We start from the raw sequence: 18,994 nt of genomic DNA on the forward strand, positions 1-18,994 counted from the left end.
GTTCTGTCCTTCTCCTTTTGCAGAGTGCATTCTTGTGAGATGGCTGTATAGGCACTATCTTTTAAGTATTGTTTTGCTCATACAGCATTCTGCAGGAGAGAATACCTTTCTCTTTTACATTGTTTTGCAGGATGCAATCTTAGTACAGGAGACAACTCTCTTGCTAACAGGGGGAGGATGCTTTAGGGCCATGCTCTATACCAACTGTTGTTGAAGCTGTAATCTATAGTACTACATGCCAACCCTTAATTGATTCTCCCATCAAATAGCCATAGTTTTCATTTGTTTGGTCACTTCTACAGCCTGTAATTTGAACAACATATTTGGATAGGTTCTGGTACTAATAACACACAAATCACAGAAAGAATGATACATCTATCAAAATGATTCCCGAATACTAGTCACAGAAGAATATTAAACAATATTAACCTTTGTTACAATATTTGAAGATTGTCCAACAAAAGTGATTGGCACAACTTAAACACTGTAAAAAATGTATATGTAGGTGAGTTCTTATATGAGACAAATCAATCATGAATTAAGACTTCCTGGGGGGAATGCTCAGTAGTAGTATAGAAAAGTACTTCCAGAAAGAATGATACATCTATCAAAATGATTCCAGAATACTAGTCACGGAAGAATATTAACCAATAATAACCTTTGCTACAATATTTGAAGATTGTCCAAGAAAAGTGTTTGCCTCAACTTAAACACTGTAAAAAATGTATATGTAGGTGAGTTCTTATATGAGACAAATCAATCATGAATTAAGACTTCCTGGGGGGAATGCTCAGTAGTAGTGTAGAAAAGTACTTCCAGAAAGAATGATACATCTATCAAAATGACGGGGCATATTATCAAGAACGGCATTAAAAATTATCGCCGGTTTAGCAGCAGAAAAATGCAGCTAAAACAACAAAAATTGGCTTGATAATATGCCCTAGAGAATTGCAATAGAAGTCCAAGTTCTGGTGTGAACATGGGCTTCTATTGGAATTCTCCAGGGCATATCACCAAGCCTATCATCGCCGCTTTAGCATCAGTTTTCTGTTGCTAAACCGGCGATAATTTTAACGCAGTTCTTGATAATATGCTCCCACATTTTACTGAATATATGGGTCTAAACCAGTAACAATGAAAAAAAGAAGATTTGGATAGATCAGACTAATCATAGTGTAAGAAAAAGACTGAGTTGCTACACACTGGTGTCTGCTGGGTTGCAGCAGGAATTAAGTTCCGCTGAATTTATGCAATTACATTAGCCACTCTAAATTACAAATTTAAACCAATGAATAAGCCTATACTACCATTATTATCACTAAATTAACATTATTATGTGTGTGGTACTACTTTAAAAGAACTTTACCCTGGTAAAAGAATAAAACCGGGAGAACATGAGTGAGTGTGCCCATTGCATTTGAGGTTCCTCAAGGTTTGGTGTTGTTGATCCTTTTCTTTTTTGTTTATATCAGTTGGTTAATAAGACATATATTAGTCACAAAGGGCTTCATTTAACGTTTAATAAAAATATTTTTATTGAAGTATTAGACTTGAAAATTAGCAACAAAGCAATACAACATCAATAGTAAATAATAACAATTAGAATACAAAATAGTGAAATGCTTCAGAGGACAAAAAATATATATGTCGATACATATATAACAATTATGTTTTGTATTATGAAAAGATAAGAGCAGAAAGAAAAAGAGAGGAAAAAAAGATGGTATCTAAGATATCGGTGAGTGAGAAAAATCTGCGTAGTGGAAGGTAACCAGAGTAGATCAGACTTATTTCCTGAGCCAGCGAGAGTATAGAAACAGAAGCTATTCTGTGCTCAGCAGAAATAAAATTCCACCATGTTAAAATAGATAATTTAGAGGTGTCTTTCCAACAGGAAAGATTCCCCTTAACTGCAAGAGCAATAAAAAGATCAAATAACATAGTCTTAGGAAAAACACTGTCAAAGTCTGGTGAGGCAGTTCCAAGAAAAACATTTTGCATTGATATGGAATATTACATTACCATTTGTTTAGACACTTTGACTAGATAGATTCCCAAAATTTCAATACATTGGAATAATAGTAGAATAGGTGAAAAAAGGTCCCTGTGAAGGAAGAACAGACGCAACTTAATGGAGAGGAGGTGGGAGAGAACTCAGAGATACATTCAAAGGCAATGAGATCTCTGTTATAAATTTTTAAAAAAGGGCGGCCTAATAAGAGCGACTTTGGAAGTTTTAAATATTTTAAACCAAAATTCATCCCAAGCAGGAGTGGGAAGTGAGATGGATAAATCAGTTTCTCATGGGACCTCAATAGCTGTTTTGTATCTTTCAGGAATAGGCGATAATAACATCTATATAAATAAAAATCTAACTGTTCGTTTGTTCAAAATTTCAAATCTCAGAAAGTACTTCACCGATTGCTTTGAAATCTTGACACAACGTTGCATTCGAATACGCGCATGTTTTTATATATAGATGTCACACCTGTGACAGGTGAAAGGTGCCGGAACGGAAAGGTGCTGGTTGATCTGCGCCGGAACGGAAAGGTGCCGGTTGATCTGCCCTCAGGACGAATTTCATTGCCTCATATCTTCTGCAATTTAGTCACGTCAAAAGAAGAATTGGTTGAAAAAGTATTTCCCAATATTGAAACCAATTATAAGAATCGCGAATGGCTGAGTGTAAGAGCTAGATGTGTACAAACTTAACAATATTATTCAGTCTAACATTCAAAGTGAGGCAGTCACATACATGTCCGTCGACACTGTTATGGAACCAGATGAAGCGGTTAATTATACAACAATTTTTTTTAATTTACTTGATCTGCCAGGGATGCCACCACACGTACTGCAATTAAAAATCGGAGTGCCAATTATCATGTTACAAAATATCAACCAGCCGAAGCTTGGCAACGGCACGCTGCTTGCAGTAAAAAATTAATGAGCAACATCGTTGAAGCAACAATTTTCACAGGACCTTTCAAAGGTGAAGATGTCCTCATTCCTCGCATTCCTATGATTCCAATGGATATGCCATTTCAATTTAAGCGAATGTAATTCCAAATTCGATTTGCAATCACCGTCAACAAAGCTCAGGGCTAATCTTTACAATTATGCGGTTTACATCTAGACACGGATTGCTTCTCACATGGACAATTAAATGTTGCGTGTTCTAGAGTCGGCAAACCAGACAATCTCGATATCTGCAGACAATGGAACAACAAAAAATATTGTATACCCACAAGCATTGTGAAATTAAACATATCAGAAACGTGCGCTTCCTCTCTTCTTTATTTTCCATTTAACCAGACTGAGACACAGCAACGTGTGGCCGGGTACAGCTAGTATTATATAAATAAGCAGCCTTGTGCATAGAGTCATAAGAGATGTTATGTAACGGTGTATGGTTAGTAAGTGATAGAATTTCAGGAGGAAAATTATTGGCTGTTAAATAAGTCTGAAAAGAATACAATATTAAAAGACTCTCATAGAAAAACGAACTTGCTAAACTGTATTTTGTTTGCAATTGGGAAAAGTGAATAACAGAATTATCTTGGACAAGCTGATAAATAAACATAATACCCTTGTCTTTCTAGTGGTTATAATAGAAACATTTATGCAGAATTGTGATAAATGTGTTATACCAAATAGAGGAAGCATCAAAATTGGTAATAAATACAGTATGTAACAATTGTTGTGACTATTCTAGTATACAATTATTTGATATAAAAGGTATAATTAGACATCTAAATTACATCTTCAAATGATAAACCCTTCAATAAAGGGCGTTCAAGCACAATCCATAGTAGTATTGGAGTATAACAAAATTCATGAGTTAAGACAAAAAAATGTCTAATTAAAATGCAGAATGATATAACTTATAATCAGGAAAATGGATACCAAATGCACTCTTGGAATGTTTAGGTTTAGCCAAAGCAATGCAGGAATGTTTATTATTTTACAAAAATTTGGTGCAAAGTGAAATGAGTTGAGAGAAATAAGAAATAGGGATCTTAAAAGGTAACATAGATAGTATGTACAGGAAATGTGGTATAATAATCATCTTAATTGTGTCCAACCTACCCCACCATGATTAGTGAAGAGGAAACAATGATGAAAATAATTTCTTTAGTGTCGGTGTTGAAGCATTAAAAGTACAACTAATTGTGTTCAAAACGGTGAAGAGAACCAAATTCCACGATATTTTATTTTGGTAGGGCACCAAATAAAATTAGTGTTATCAAACATATATTGATGACATGGAAAATGTAGTGGTAATATTTCAGTTTTAGAAAAGTTCAATTTATATCCAGTGATACAAAAGTATATATGCATTTTGTGTAGAAAAGGAGGGAAAGTAGAATGGGAACTGGATATAAAAACTAAAATATCATCAGCATAAGATGATAATTTTTTTTCAGTGGAATTATGCTCAAAACCTGCAATGAGTATATGACAGCAAATACGTTCAAGAAAAGGTTGTAAACAGCAAACAAATGGCAATGGGGAAAGAGGTCAACTTTGTTGTGTACCTCATTGTAACTGAAAATAATGGGACAAATGATTATTGACGAAAATACTTTCACGGGGAGCAGAGTATAACAATTTTATAAATGAAATTAAATTAGGGCCAAAACCATACCATCAGAGAAACCAGATTAATCAGCTTTGATCAGCAAAGGAACAATAGACTCAAGGCTGAATGCTAGGATTTTGGCAAACATTTTGCAATTTTAATTAATAATTGAAATAGGATGATAATTTTTACAGAGTCTGTGATTTTTATCTGTTTTGGGATTAAAGACAATCAAAGCTTCTAGAAAAGAATCAGTGGCCTTAGAATCTGCAAGAAAATAATTAAAAAGTTCAAGCAGTTTAAGGGCGGAAGAGGAAGAGAAGAAAAATTCAATAATAAGACCATCTGGACCAAGAGCCATGGCTTTTTGTAATGATCTGAAGGCATCTGGTATTTCTCAGAGAGTTATTTCAGCTTCTAACTGATCAAATCTATCAGGCATAGAAGTAGGATAACGGAGGCCACTAACAAAGTGTGCATATTGTGCTCTGAGGGGTTGGTATAATCAGAGTTTAGTAAGTGGTAATATTCTTGAAAAGTGGTAAAGATGTTACCATTTTAAGATGAAAATGTATTGCTATGTTCATTCACAATGTGGGCAATGTTTTTACACTCAGATTTATTTTTAAGAAATTAGCTAACATCTTACCCTCTTTGTTTTGACCTTCATGATATTTAGATTTAACTTTAAGGAGATAGTACAGGAGTCAACGATGGCAAGTTTTTCTAATAGCAGATTTGACTTTAATTAGCTTGTGTAGGACAGAAGAGAATGTAGAGGAAAAATAAGTATGATCTAATGTTTTGAATTGTTTCCTCTTTGCTGAGTAGGCTATGGTGGTGGCACGAAAGGAAGCCTTAAAGGCATCCATGTATTAGGAATAGATGTGTCTGAAGTTTGATCAATTTAAAAAAACTTGCTAACAAAGGACGTAGCCTCTGTCAGGAAATTATTATCGGAGAGGAGAAACTTCTTACATTTCCAATGATCAGTTTTAGAATTATCCAGAGATCAGTCAAAGGAATAAAAAACAGGGGCATGGTCAGAAAACAAAATAGAGCTAATCTCTGAGGATTGGATAGAGGGAATTGCAGGTTTATTAACCAAAATATAGTATGTTTTAGAACGCGTATGGTGAACATTGGGGTTACAAGCTTTCCAAACATGAAATAATTGACGAGTGACAATAACAAATTGAACTAGTTTATGGGATCTGTCAGGATTACATTTAGACTGTCTATCAGTAAAGCGATCTAACCATTGATTAAAGTCTCCTACAACAATAATGTTAGGGTTGTCGATAGAAGCTAATATCATCTTGTTGTTTTTCTAGAAATCTGGGTCCGATTTAAATATAAATAAAGAAATTTGTCTGTTATGAATGACAACCTTAGCCAATACCCATCGTTCCATCATTATCATTTTGAGTCGATACAATTTGTGCATGCAGCGATTTATGAAAAAGAATAGCAACACCACTTTTACAATTAATCACAGGAGAATATATGATTAACATGTGAATTCAATCTGGTCAAGTGAGTAAGTACTCTTTGCCTTTTGACAGGATGTCTCAAACCACAAACATTCCACAAGACAACGTTATTGGGGAGTGGGATGAAAGATACAGGAATACTGGTGACATGCTGTGTAGACACTGCAGGAAACACAATGATACCAAACAATGTGAAAAATAGAGCAAAAAACAACTTATAGAAAGGGATAAAAGAGTGATAGTAAGGTAAAGAAATATACCAAGAAAAGAAATCCAGATCTAAAATGATCAGTAGAAGAGATGTGCATGGGACGCAACAGCACCAAGAGCAAGAACAGAGGCAGAAGGAGAGAGAGACTAAGATATAAAAGAGAAAACAGCCATGTAGAATCATTATAGAGTTTTATAGAAGAAAGCAGAAGAAATGTGGGAATAACTAGAGTTAGAATTATTCAGAAGTGTGGGCAGAGGCATCCATAGAATTCTGTGAAATACATTGGAGAAAAGATGTTAATTCGACTGGAACTTCAAAGGAGCGTGTAGTGTCCTCATAAGTGATTTCCATTAAAAAGGGATGCAAAATGCCATCACAAATGTGTAATTGTCTCATTTGTGGTCAAAGAGCAATACATTATTTCCTTCTGACATTAGTAGCATTTGAGAGATCTTGAGAGATATAAATATTGTGACCAGACCAAATAAAAGGACGTTTTACTTTTGCTGCCTTCAACACATGCATCAGGTCTGTAAATTCCAACAATAACATTATAATTCCTCTGGGTCCGGTAGAAGGAGGTTGAAAGCGACCAAGATGATGTGCATGTTCAATAGTGGATCATGCTGAGGGACAAAAGCTTGGGCAGAAGTGTTTTTGAGAAGATAAGAAGGTCCGGGCCAGCCAATGTTTCTGGTAGGCCATATAGACAAAGGTTGTTATGTCAGTTTCGATTTTAAAGATCTTCAGTATGCAATATGAGCCACTGTATTTCTTGTTCCAGAAAGTGAATCTTGGTAGTAGCATCATGCAGAATACTTATGCGTTGCTCCATGTCAAACCGTTTCGCCTCCATAGTAATCCATCTATCCTGAATTTGTTGTTTTAGTAGCAGTGATGAAGGGTTTTAAACCCCTTACCTCATCAAGAACAGAGTCAAGAACAGGATTATGCAATGACATAATAGTTGAGGGGAAGGGCCATTTTTCACTTGCTTTGGTTTAGTACCAGAGGAAGAAGGTTTATCAGTAGCTAACATTTCACTGGCCATTGTACCGTAATGTAGAGGGCGATGTGAAAAAAATGTGAGCAGTCGGTCCCCGACATCTTCTTCGGCATGCAGACCACACCCCCTTCATTTATTGTTGATCATCAAGAAGAAGCATGCTCTACAATCTGCACAAGGAGCCGCATCGGGCCACCCCATCATGGTGATCTCAAAGACTCATTGGTGTCCAAGTCACAATTACAGAAGCACCTGAAACAGACTACAGCAGAAAGACAGTGAAATCAGGATGATTGAAATTTCTTATTGGCAATTATGGTGGCACAGGTGCCGCACAAAAGATGGTGCACAATCTTCTACAGTGCTGCCCTAGCACCCCCAAGTGCTGCCCTAGCACCCCGAAGTAGGCACTGAAAAATTAACTGCCACAGGTGGAATGGCAGGTGCTGTGAAAGTAGGTAGGAGTGCAGTGTTTCACACAAAGTTCATATTATTTTTCAGCTGATGCCGTTTTTCGAAATCACATCTCTAGACGCCAGTGTTTCGGGATTCCTCCCTCATAAGTAGAGAATATTTACAGGTTGCTGGATATGCTGCCAATTTTCTCAGGTATAATCTGACTTAGCATGCAGGCGTTCCAAAGCTCATCAGCTTGGGTGTGGCTCAAAATGAGCCTTTTATCAGGGAAAGTAGCAAGACGCTATGGAGTAATGGTGCTGTTACATGCAGGCAGTGCGTTCCTACCCACTTTCATGCAATAGCAGGTGCTGCAGGCATACATTTTGAAGATGCCTGGCACCACAATACAGCAGAAATTTGGGCTCATGAGGCAGGTGTATGTTAGGACATCACCTGTACATCGCATGACGGCACCTTCAAGGCCTGTTTTGGAGCATAAATATACCTTTAGCAGAGGTCCTGGAACCAAATGAGGGATAGCCTAGAAAAGATGTTTTCAACCTTTTTTATAGTCAGAGCTACATCTGATCAAAGAAAAGAATTTTAAGCAACTACGAATTAGACATGGGTACATAAAGGACATAAAGGACAGGACAAGAAACTTAACCACTGCCCTTTTAGGGCACAGTCCTGGGGCAATTGTCACAGAGTGCCAGTGCTACAAGATCTGTATATAGAAAGTTTCCTCTGGGATCCCAAAATATAGTTTTCTTCCTCTGTTCTTAACCGCTTCGCCCCGGCGCAAATTCCACCACAGAATTTGTTGTGTGCCCTGATGGGACGGCCCCCGGCCATCCGGCGCACACGCCCACCGAGACGTCAGATGGCCGGGGGCTGTCCGACTCAAGATTAAGAATTACTGGTGGCAAGAACGGTATAGGTTTCATAGGCAAATGTTTAGTAGGCCTCTGTGGGTTCTGAAAGGTGCACAAAGACTTCATAGTGTTTTACAAGACAACATTTCTACATAAATCTGCCTCCAACCTCATGCCCATGGAAAATCCTATGACCCAATGATGAAAGACAAATTAATGAATGATACATTTATGAAGTTTTGTACTTTTCAAGATAAAAGGAGATGGGCAGATGACTGAGAGAATGAAGGGAGAAGGACAAAAAAGATAAAGAAAGGAGCAGAAGAGGAAAGAAATAAAGGATAATGAAAGGAGAAAAAGAGGAGGGCAGACGTGAGAAAGGACAAAAGTACAGAAAGAAAACAACAGGAATAAAGCATAGCAGAAGAAAGAAAGGAAAGATGAAAGGAAAGGTGGGAAGAAGGAAAGGATAGGAAGGACATATTGAGAGTGAGGATGGAAATATTAAATAATGAAAGGAAGGATGGATAGAGAGCACGGATTCAAGGAGAGGAAGGAATGATAAAGATAATGAAAGGAAATAAGGAAGGAAGGGTAGAACGCAATAAAAAAGGAAATTAGTATTGAAAGAAGCAAGAATCTAAAGTGAAGAAACAAAGTTGAGAAGGAAAGGAAAGAAGGGATGAAAGACAGGCAAAGAAAAAAGGTTCCAACAAAAAAAGAGAAAGTGCGACTGGAGCAAAGAAAGCTAAAAAAAGAATACAGGAGAGAAATAAAAGAGCCTGAAGGAGAGAATGAAAGAAACAAACAAACCAAGAAAGGAGAGGAAGAAACAGACAGGAAAAGCAAGAAAGAAAGAAACAAAAGAAAAGCATGAGAAAGAAAATAGAAACAAAGAAAAAAGAAAGAAGGAAATGTAGAATAGAAAAACAGATCAAAGAATGTGCTCTGAAGCATTTGTCTTCTGACAGGCTTCTGAAATTGATGAGATAATGAATTGATTAGATAACCCTGCTTAAATTCAAAACCTCTGCAGTTACACATAGATGGCTGCATGGAGCTCAAAAAGTGCACATATGCCCTCTTGCCTAAATATGCTTATCACATGTGTAAAATTGAATGATTGACAGGCCACATTTTTAAAAGATGTAAGAATCCAATATTTCTTTTGTTCAGTTATTTTTTTTAATAGTGCTGCACATTATGATGGGTCCCACAGGTCAAAGCAAATAAAATCACTATTCAAACATATGTTCAAGGGGCCATACCAAAAGCAAATATTTATCCATTGGGAGGCAACATCTTTCTGTCAAATCACCCTCTCTGTATTTTAATTGCCATTTGATGGAACCTTATTCTGTCTTTTGTTTTTGTGGGAATGTTACAGGGTACGCCGTTTATTTGTCATGTGGTGGTTTGTCCCTGCTGTGAATAAACACCTGTCCTTCACTCAGTTAATACACTGCTCCTTAACTTCAAGCTGAAATGAGTTAACCCGAATAAAAAACATAAACAGATGTTTATGAAGTTTGTAGATGTCCATGTAAGGATTAGAGGACTACTCTGAAGGTGTTTGGCATAGCGGACGTCACTCCTGCCCGGGCCCATGGACCCTGACGGGGTAAGCTAAAGCTCTCTCTGCCCAATGGGTGTTGTGCACCTGTGAAGCAGCACTCTGTGTTCAGGAGGGATCTAAGCCTTTACCCCACGATGTACTGGTGCCTGCACTCTTTAAAGTTGCTGCTTATGACATATAGATGTTGTGGGGACTTGAGGATGTCGCGCTTGGTCCCTCCTGCTGGTCTGCGTTGCCTGTGCTGCTCTTCTCCCTCCAAACAGGTTGAAAGTTGGTTGCTCCAAGATTAGGAGGGCAGCAGATGTCGACAGGGATTGCCCTGGCCTGGGTGGCAAGTAGGGGTTCTGTTAGGCCCAAATGCTGAGATAAAGAACAACATGGTCGTTGGTTACATGGTGCATGACTGTACCAGGGCATGTGTGCCCAGCCCCTTTTACTAGCAGGGTCACCTGACTGGTGACGCCTGTGATGGATGAGTATAGGGTGGGTATTAGCTCATCCCCTAGTGAGGAAGCTGCTATATAATATGTTGAGCAGGATACAACATGAATACCTATTCAATTTCTGAGAGACTTCCACAGGTTTCCGCTCAAGAGCAGAATAAGTTTCAAAATGGCAGGACTCATAGAGAAAGTGCTTCAGGTCAGACATTCCACATGCTTTAGAGACATACTGCCCACTACCAGAGGTCAAAGAAATGCTAGAGGCAGGTCCAACCTCTTGCTGAAAATTCTTGTGTCGAAAAAATTTAAAAGTCCCAAGCAGCCATTTCCTAGCAAAGCTCACTGAAACTAAACTCTCTTCCCAGAAGAACTGACTCATTCAGAATTTCGTTCTTAAAGGCCCTACACACACACTTGTTTAAACTCCATCTAAAGAATGAAGGATAATGCTCCTCTTTCATCAAATTTGCAACATTTCCTTGTTTGATGTAAATCCCATGTGGCTTTGTCCACACTGTATATATATCACAACACAAATATAAAATAAAGCTATGAAGGTGACAGGTTACAGGGTTATTGTATGTGCTCCTTAGGATAAATATGTCTTACATTTTAAAAAACGTTTGTCCAGTGAAGTTTTATCGTAATAACTGGAATGGAAAAATAATGTTTCAGGGTTGTTTGCTTGGTTCTCTGCCACATTCTACATAGCCTTTGTTTTTAGAAGTTACCCAGGGTAGAGAACTGTTACAGATAAGTAATAGTTTCATTTTTTGAGCTCCTAAAGTGAAGTAGGGTTAAACTGTTTTTATTCAAGTGACAAAAGTGGTGGGCTCGTAGGGCAATTAAGGTCTATATTTTTAAGGCTCTGCAGCATTTTGTAGCTTTAGCAACATGCTCTTTTACCCACAATTGGTTTCAAAATTAGTGGTTGGGATTTGGTATAATACTACTCCTGTTTAAGGGATCTTTAGATGTGAAGAATATCTTTTAATTATAAACTGTAGTTTCTCTTTGGTATCTTTGGTATTCTAGAGGTGATTTTGGACAGTCAACATGATAACCTTGAGTTCACTGTGCTTTTTTCTCCAGTGCGTTTCCCTATCCGACTCCAGAATGGTGGCAGCAGATGTGCGGGCCGCGTTGAGCTCTACTACAATTCGTCCTGGGGGACCGTGTGTGATGACTTATGGGACCTAAGCGATGCAGAGGTTGTGTGCAGAGAGCTCGGCTGTGGCTGGGCAGTTTCCGCTCCTGGCTTTGCCTACTTTGGTCAGGGCAATGGAAGCATTCTTCTAGATGATGTCAGCTGCAGGGGCTCAGAGTCCTCCCTGTCAGAGTGCAATCACTTTGGGTGGATGAGACACAACTGTGTCCATCAAGAGGACGCCGGAGTCATCTGCTCAGGTGAGATATTAATTTTGTGGAACCAAAGTGTTGCTTGATTAATGTCAGACAAATTGTTTCTCACCATGGCCATGCTGACTGGATTTTGCTCAGCATTTCCAGTCAGAATCAGCACCTGTCCTTTCCTGTGCAAATGTGATGGGTCTCAGAGAACTGTATTATAGTTAAATGATGAAAAAGTAGATAGGCTTCGATTTTAAGGTGATTTCTTTAGGTCTGGTCTAGAGAAAGCCCCATGTTTTTCTATCTATCTATCCATCCATCCATCCATCCATCCATCCATCCATCCATCCATCCATCCATCCATCCATCCATCCATCCATCCATCCATCCATCTATCTCTCTCTCTATATATATATATAGCTATATATCTTTCTCCTTATCTATCTGATGCACTGAGTGTAGTGTGCTATGTATTGCCAGTTTTTTAGTGTCGAGAGGGGACATGACTCATGAGAGGTGAAGTCTTCAGTGGGTCATGATGTTCTTCCAACAATATTAGTAATAAATACCATATTCGTCTTTGCACATCTGCATCTAGGGTACATACCATGATATTTGTCCATGCACTGCAGTTATTGCAGAGATATAAACATCTCCATAGGTAAGGGGAAAGAATCACAATAATTAAACTTTATATGCAAGGCCTCAGGTTTTTGTCTCCTGTCAAGTGATTTTAGAAGGGAATCTTTGAGACCAAAAAACATAGCTTTGCTTGCACTGTATTAATAAGAGTGAAATGCTGTTTAATAGTCCACCTATTCCAAAAAACATGTTTTATTTGACTACATTCATTTGCGTGGCATGGCACCCGTAGTTGAACAGTCAGAATTGATGGGAACAGGCCTTCCCTAATGCCAAGCCGTGCGTCCCATCCCCTCTGTGCATGGACTAATGCCATACACTGTAAGGTTGGAGGCATGATGAGGGTATGTGGTAAATGTACATGGAGACCAGGGCCTTGATCTACCCCTGCTGCATAAGGTCGGATGTCAACTGTTCCTACAGATTTAGTAGGACTGTGTATTAGAGCAATAAAACGTAATAATACATAGACTAAGTCTTCTATCATCAGTAAATGTGGGTTCGGCTAGCTCACAGTACTGCATCTAAACTCCTAAATCTCCAGAACTATAAATGCTGTTGGTAACCTCATACATGACCACTCTTATTCCCTAGGAATTCATGGAAACAGATCTAGCCCTTTCGTCTGTCACTTTTGCATGCCTAAAGTTTTACAAAGAAAATAAACAAAAATGCATTTTCAAATGTTTATTCAAAAGATGTCAACTTTGTAAGTAAAACTTGAAGTTCCATTATTAGACAGATGAGAAACTTCATTGTTATAAGCACTATTAGAATGGTGGAAAACACAAACAATTCAAGGATGTTATTTGTTCCTAATGTTACTCCTATCTATCTCTAATATCCCTAATTTAGCGAGAGCATAATGTGAGTACCCCTCTGCCAGAACGAATCAAAATGCTCTAACCTCATTCTTTAGTATAATGTCTGAGAAAGCCAGCCTCAGTGCATTGCCAATTGCACTCTGTCTTAGCTCTCTTCTTGTGCAGCTACGTTCGGTATTCACAAAAGGCATTTAGGAGTAGTAAAGTTAGGAAACCCAAATTTACTACGCCTAAATGCCTTTTGTTTATACAGAAAGTCATAAAGTTAGGATTTTGTCTCAGTTTAGGAGTAGTAAAGTTAGGAATCCTTACTTTACTACTACTAAATGCCTTTTGTGAATATTGAAAGTCGTAAAGTTAGGATTTTGTCTCAGATTACTTTCGTAAATTGGGCCCACAGAGTTTGAGGTGTACAAAACACTTCCTTGCGGAATATGACTAATGTTTGTCACTCCTCATTCTTTGTTATAATGCTGTGTTCCCCTAGAAACCTTTTGTACTAAGGTATTCTTTTGCTAATTATCTTTTCATCTCAAAAGTTCTTAGTCTGAATATAGTTTTTACTAATACTCACTTGCCCTAAACCTATCTTCTTCTCTATAGCTGTGTTACACAAATTATACCTTCACCAAATTGATTATTTTTCCTACAATCTGTTCTCCCAAAGATTTTTCCTCTCAAGCATTTTTTTTCCTACTATTCTATTCATTTAACACTTTGTTAATCTAATGCTCTCTTTAACAAATAACTCACCTCCTAATGAGCTCTTCTTATTATTCTCTCATCCCTCAATTCCTTTTTCTCTTGCAACTCTCTAATCCATAGGATTCTTGTTATAATGCTCTCTCTTCCAAATATTATCTTCTCATAAAAGACGCGTTTCATAACTCTCTCTTCTCATTCTTCTAGATGCGGGCACCAACTCACCTCGACCACCAGGTATGTCTCAAAGCCATACTTTTCTCTTTACATACTGAAAACAAAGACAGTGTTCAACACACACATCGGGACAGGGAAATGGCATTATCAGCTAGGTTTACTGTCCTCTGGCAAATAAAATACAATCAGATCCTTTCCAAGATGCACAGGATTGGAAAAGTACCTAGAACTTCAGAAGGGGAACATGGCTCATCTATAAATGAGAAGAAAAGGGAGATGACCTCTGCCCCTGCCATATTCATAAGATAAATGGAAAAGGGAGTAAAACAGAAAGTCACATATCAAAGAGTCTCTGAATATTTAAAGAGTGTCCTCACTGCAAGGGTGTATGAAGCATTATAATAAAGAACATTAAAGAGGAGCAGTAATAACTGGGTTGGCTAGTTGAGGGTTCACACAAATTTTTTTGAAAGATTTAGTCAAATATCACTATAAAGATATGAGACAGGGATCGACAGTTAACTGTTGATAATTTTACTGAAGGATGCATCCTATAGTGTTTGAATCTTCCTTGGAAGCTGTTCGTCTCAAGATTCAGCACAGGTACAGATCTGTTCATATCACTAGAGCACTGAGGTCTCTCTCATGTTGTAATAAGCTGTAAATTACTATTTGTCTTTCAAGGTTTGTTCTCTGCATAGGAGGTCAAAATTGTAGTTGCAAATTTGTGGTTAATTTATTCCACCTTTTCTAAACCATTCATAAGAGATCATATCAATGTATGCTCTTGTTACTTCTCCATTTTTGTGTTGCTTTTCTTGGATACATCTCCATCAGTGCTACCATGTGTATAGGTCTTTTAATAATATCAGCCGCACTGGTCTGAGGTTTCCAGCTATGTGGCTGTGATCGTAAAAACAATTCTGCTGTCCCTGTCTCACTAAATTGCATTTCTGAATTAGCAGACATTTTTATCATTTGCCTGTGAGAGTGTAAAAGTTTATTCACATTTGCCCTGGAAATCACTGTAGTATACACAACTGGGAGCAGGTCCAGCCATTCAGGTCTCCTCACGGGTGTCATCAGCAGGTGCAGTCCTACTTTTGTATTCCACTGGTCCCGTAGTGTTCTGAAGAGAGTGCATTTGGGTGCCACATGTATGCCTGGCACTAGTCTGCAGGTGTGGGGGTACTTGTGGCCTCTCCCCAACCAATTGGGAAAAGTTTCCCATGGGTAACCCTACCCACATTTTAAGCAATTCCTGTGTGAGCTACAACAAACAATTCCACAGGGAAAATCTCTATATACATCCAACATGCCTGAACCTTTTTTCCCTTGTGCAGAGCTCCTATATGCATCCTAGAAGTGTTGTCTGAGAAATGAGCAACCCATTCACTGTGGTCACTCAAAACGGGTTCTAGGGGCAGCTCCTCTCCCACTGGGATTGGTACCTGGCCGCCTAGAAGGGCAATGGAGGGCCAGAACCAGGTATTGGCTAAATCTGCCTGTAAAATTCTAAGCCTCTCTGAATTTATGTTCCTGGGCACAGCCCAGATGGTCATTTTACCAGAGGAAGTGGTTGTCCCTTTTAAGGGGCTTTTGGGTGCTGCCCCCACCTCCTGTGATGTCCCACATTATGCACTATGCCTCTCTGAAAGTGACACTATGCATCACTTAATTTAGCAGTAATCATATAAACACAACCCTCATGCTTTCATTCACATTTCTAGTGCACAGTACAACCCTCTCTGCCTCGTCTCCAGGCTCCTGGTCAGAGGATGAGAAGGGAGCAGAGAGGGCTGAAGGGTGATCCAGCTACATACTGCTTTTAAAACCCAACACTCTCTAAGTGAATGTCTGAATTGTGGGCATGAAAGGGCTAGTTCAACTACAGTCCCCTCACAGAGTCACAATCCATTTTATTTAGCAGAATTACTGCTCACACCTCAAGCAGCACAATATACCTGCTAATATGGGGCTGCTAGGGCATACATCTGTGCATCCCTAAGGCCAATGGGAAGCCAAACAGAGCAGAGGAGATAGAATCCCCAGCTGTGCCCCAGCTTCTTATATGGCTGTGGTTCCAAGGTTGCGTGTGTCAATGAGAGTAAAAGTGAGTGAGAATCTGAGTTTGAAAGTGTGTATGAATAAGTGAATAGAGAGGGCCCATAGTAGACTGCATGGCACAAGAGGAGACAGAAATCTAGTACAAGGAAGCGGGGAGGTACCAGGCAGGAAAAAAAAACCTGAAATAACATTAAGACAGAAGTAAGACGCTTTACACAGTGCTTATGCCGGGGATTGCAGGCGATGGGTACCTGCGCTCATTTATGAGGAGTGGGTCTTGTTTTTCGTCATCAGCCTTTGATCCAGAAAGAAAGAAACACAGACAAGTGAGAAATTAGGAGGAAAAGAAAGGTAGGAAACAGAAACAAACGACTTTTGTTCAACTTACTGCCCTTGATAACTCACACAGGAGGGGTCCGCAAGAAAGGGGATACCGGATACCGGACCAGCTGCTCCCGCTCCCTCCACCGGACCCGCTGCTCTCGCTCCGGACTTGCCCCGGACTCTAACTCCCAGCTTCCCCCGTGTGGCGCACAGTCATGCGTCACGGTGAAAGAGCCAGGCGGCGCTTTTAAGCGCATTGGGGCTCCCGCAGCGCGGGACGACTTTTGTTCAACTTACTGCCCTTGATAACTCGCACAGGAGGGGTCCGCAAGAAAGGGGATACCGGACCAGCTGCTCCTGCTCCCGGACTCACTGCTCTCGCCCCGGACCCCAACCCCCAGCTTCTCCCGTGTGGCACACGTTAAGGCGTCACGGGGGAAGAGCCAGGCGGCGCTTTTAAGCACATTGGGGCTCCCACAGCGCCGGTAGACTTTTGTTCAACTTACTGCCCTTGATAACTCGCACAGGAGGGGTCTGCAAGAAAGGGGATACCAGACCAGTTGCTCCTGCTCCCACCACCCGACTCACTGCTCTCGCCCCGGACTGCAACTCCGAGCTTCCCCCGTGTGGCACACGTTCACGCATTCACGCATTCATTGTGTTTAGCTGCATGATTAAGATGCTTTTTAAATAGCCGCTTTTTAACATTTTATTTTCTTTATTGTGCACTGTGCGCTGAGATCTGTACTCACCTGGCGCTCCCCTTGCCCTGCGCCCCGTTCCACCACGGGTGATTCCCGTTTTTGTGGAGGGCGCGACGGCATAAAATTGGTGTCCCCGCTCCCATTGGCTACTCTGGGTCACGAGGGGTTTCACCTTTAGGCACAACCCTATTTAGGTGTGATGGCTCTCTTCGCGCACAGCGGACGCGCACAGAGCGCGCACATGCCGAAGTTGCGCCAAAGTTAAGCCCGTCTGCGCACGTCCGCGCTGAGGACGCGCTAGGGGCCAGGCGGGCTGCTCCCAGTTTCATCCTTCCGGTAGGGATTACTTTATATTCACCCAATATTATACTCTCCTTCAGACCTCAGTCTAAATCCTGCCACCACACTCTATACCCTACCGATAATTATTTCTCAGCCTGCGTTAGCTGTAGTCCTGTGCTCAAAAAGAGAAAACATCTGGAAAGGCTGCAGGGAGCTACTATAGTCTGTAAGAGTTCCGTCGCGCATAAAGAGCTGGGCATCCTTATTAATGCCAGGTCACAGTGCAAGAACAATATTGACTTTCATGATTTTGTTTCACAAAGGAAGCCGTCCCTGGTCTTTACTACTGAGACCTGGGCTGCGGATTCATCTGACCCCACCTAGTTGCTGCCATTCCATCAGGCTATGCTCTATCGAGAATGGACAGAACCAGGCGTAGAGGGGGTGGTCTAGGCATACTGCATAAGACCGCGCTCACCTGCCGGATTGATCCTCTATCTACCCTTTCCGATTCGTATGAAGCAGCATATTTTTCCATCAACTTCACTGCTACATCTTCCTTCTCCGGCATCTTATGCTACAGGCCTCCAGGTCCTAGACCCTCTTTCTCCCAGGACCTAATGAATCTTTTTGAACTATTCCTTGATAGACCTAATTTTACCTTGCTGGGAGATTTTAATTTTAATTTAGAAAATGATGCTTCCAGAGACACTACTTCCCTGGTGGACTCCCTAGCTGCCTGCGGCCTGTCACAGCATGTGGCCGGTCCCACCCACCTGGCCGGCCATACACTTGATGTTTTTTTCAGCGGTGACATCTGGCTCAAAACTGGAACTCCCATCCCTCTGTCCTGGTCTGACCATCTGGCAGTACCTTTTGAGTTGAACATTCCTCCTTCCTCCTCGTTCCTCTCTGACTCTAAGAAAGGGGAAACTAGATGCAATTTTAAACAGATTACTAATGAAACCTTGGCCCCCTTCCTAACTGGACTGATATCTCGTCCCGATAGCAATGTGTATTTAGCAGCTACTGCCCTGACTAATTCTATTTCTAGAGCTGTTGATACCCTAGCCCCTGCCAAACAACACTACTGTGCCCGCAAGAGTCCCTCTATGCCCTGGTTCAATGACCGTCTTAGAACACTGAGAAGGGAATGCAGGAAACATGAAAGGAAATGGTCTGCTCATCCAGACTCTGCCGGAAAGAACCAACACAAACTGCTCCTTAAGGCCTACAAGACGGCAAACATTGAGGAGAAAAAAGCTCATTATAATAATCTCACAGTATCTTTAAAATCATCGAGAGATCTTTTTAGGATCATCAGTTCGCTTTCTGCT

At 40.2% G+C, this 18,994-nt stretch overlaps 1 protein-coding gene across 1 annotated transcript in view; it reads left to right on the top strand.

Moving 5' to 3' along the window:
• Positions 1-18,994, top strand: part of LOC147712229 (scavenger receptor cysteine-rich domain-containing protein DMBT1-like) — a 1,653,398-nt gene that overhangs the window by 1,178,763 nt on the left and 455,641 nt on the right. The window contains exons 14-15 of the mRNA XM_086919604.1: positions 11,656-11,992; positions 14,311-14,340. Of these exons, the coding sequence (XP_086775730.1) occupies positions 11,656-11,992; positions 14,311-14,340 (367 nt within the window). The remainder of the gene's footprint in view (positions 1-11,655; positions 11,993-14,310; positions 14,341-18,994) is intronic.

The sequence above is a fragment of the Lissotriton vulgaris genome, chromosome 5, assembly GCF_964263255.1.
Source record: "Lissotriton vulgaris chromosome 5, aLisVul1.2, whole genome shotgun sequence".
Classification (NCBI taxonomy): Eukaryota; Metazoa; Chordata; class Amphibia; order Caudata; family Salamandridae; genus Lissotriton; species Lissotriton vulgaris.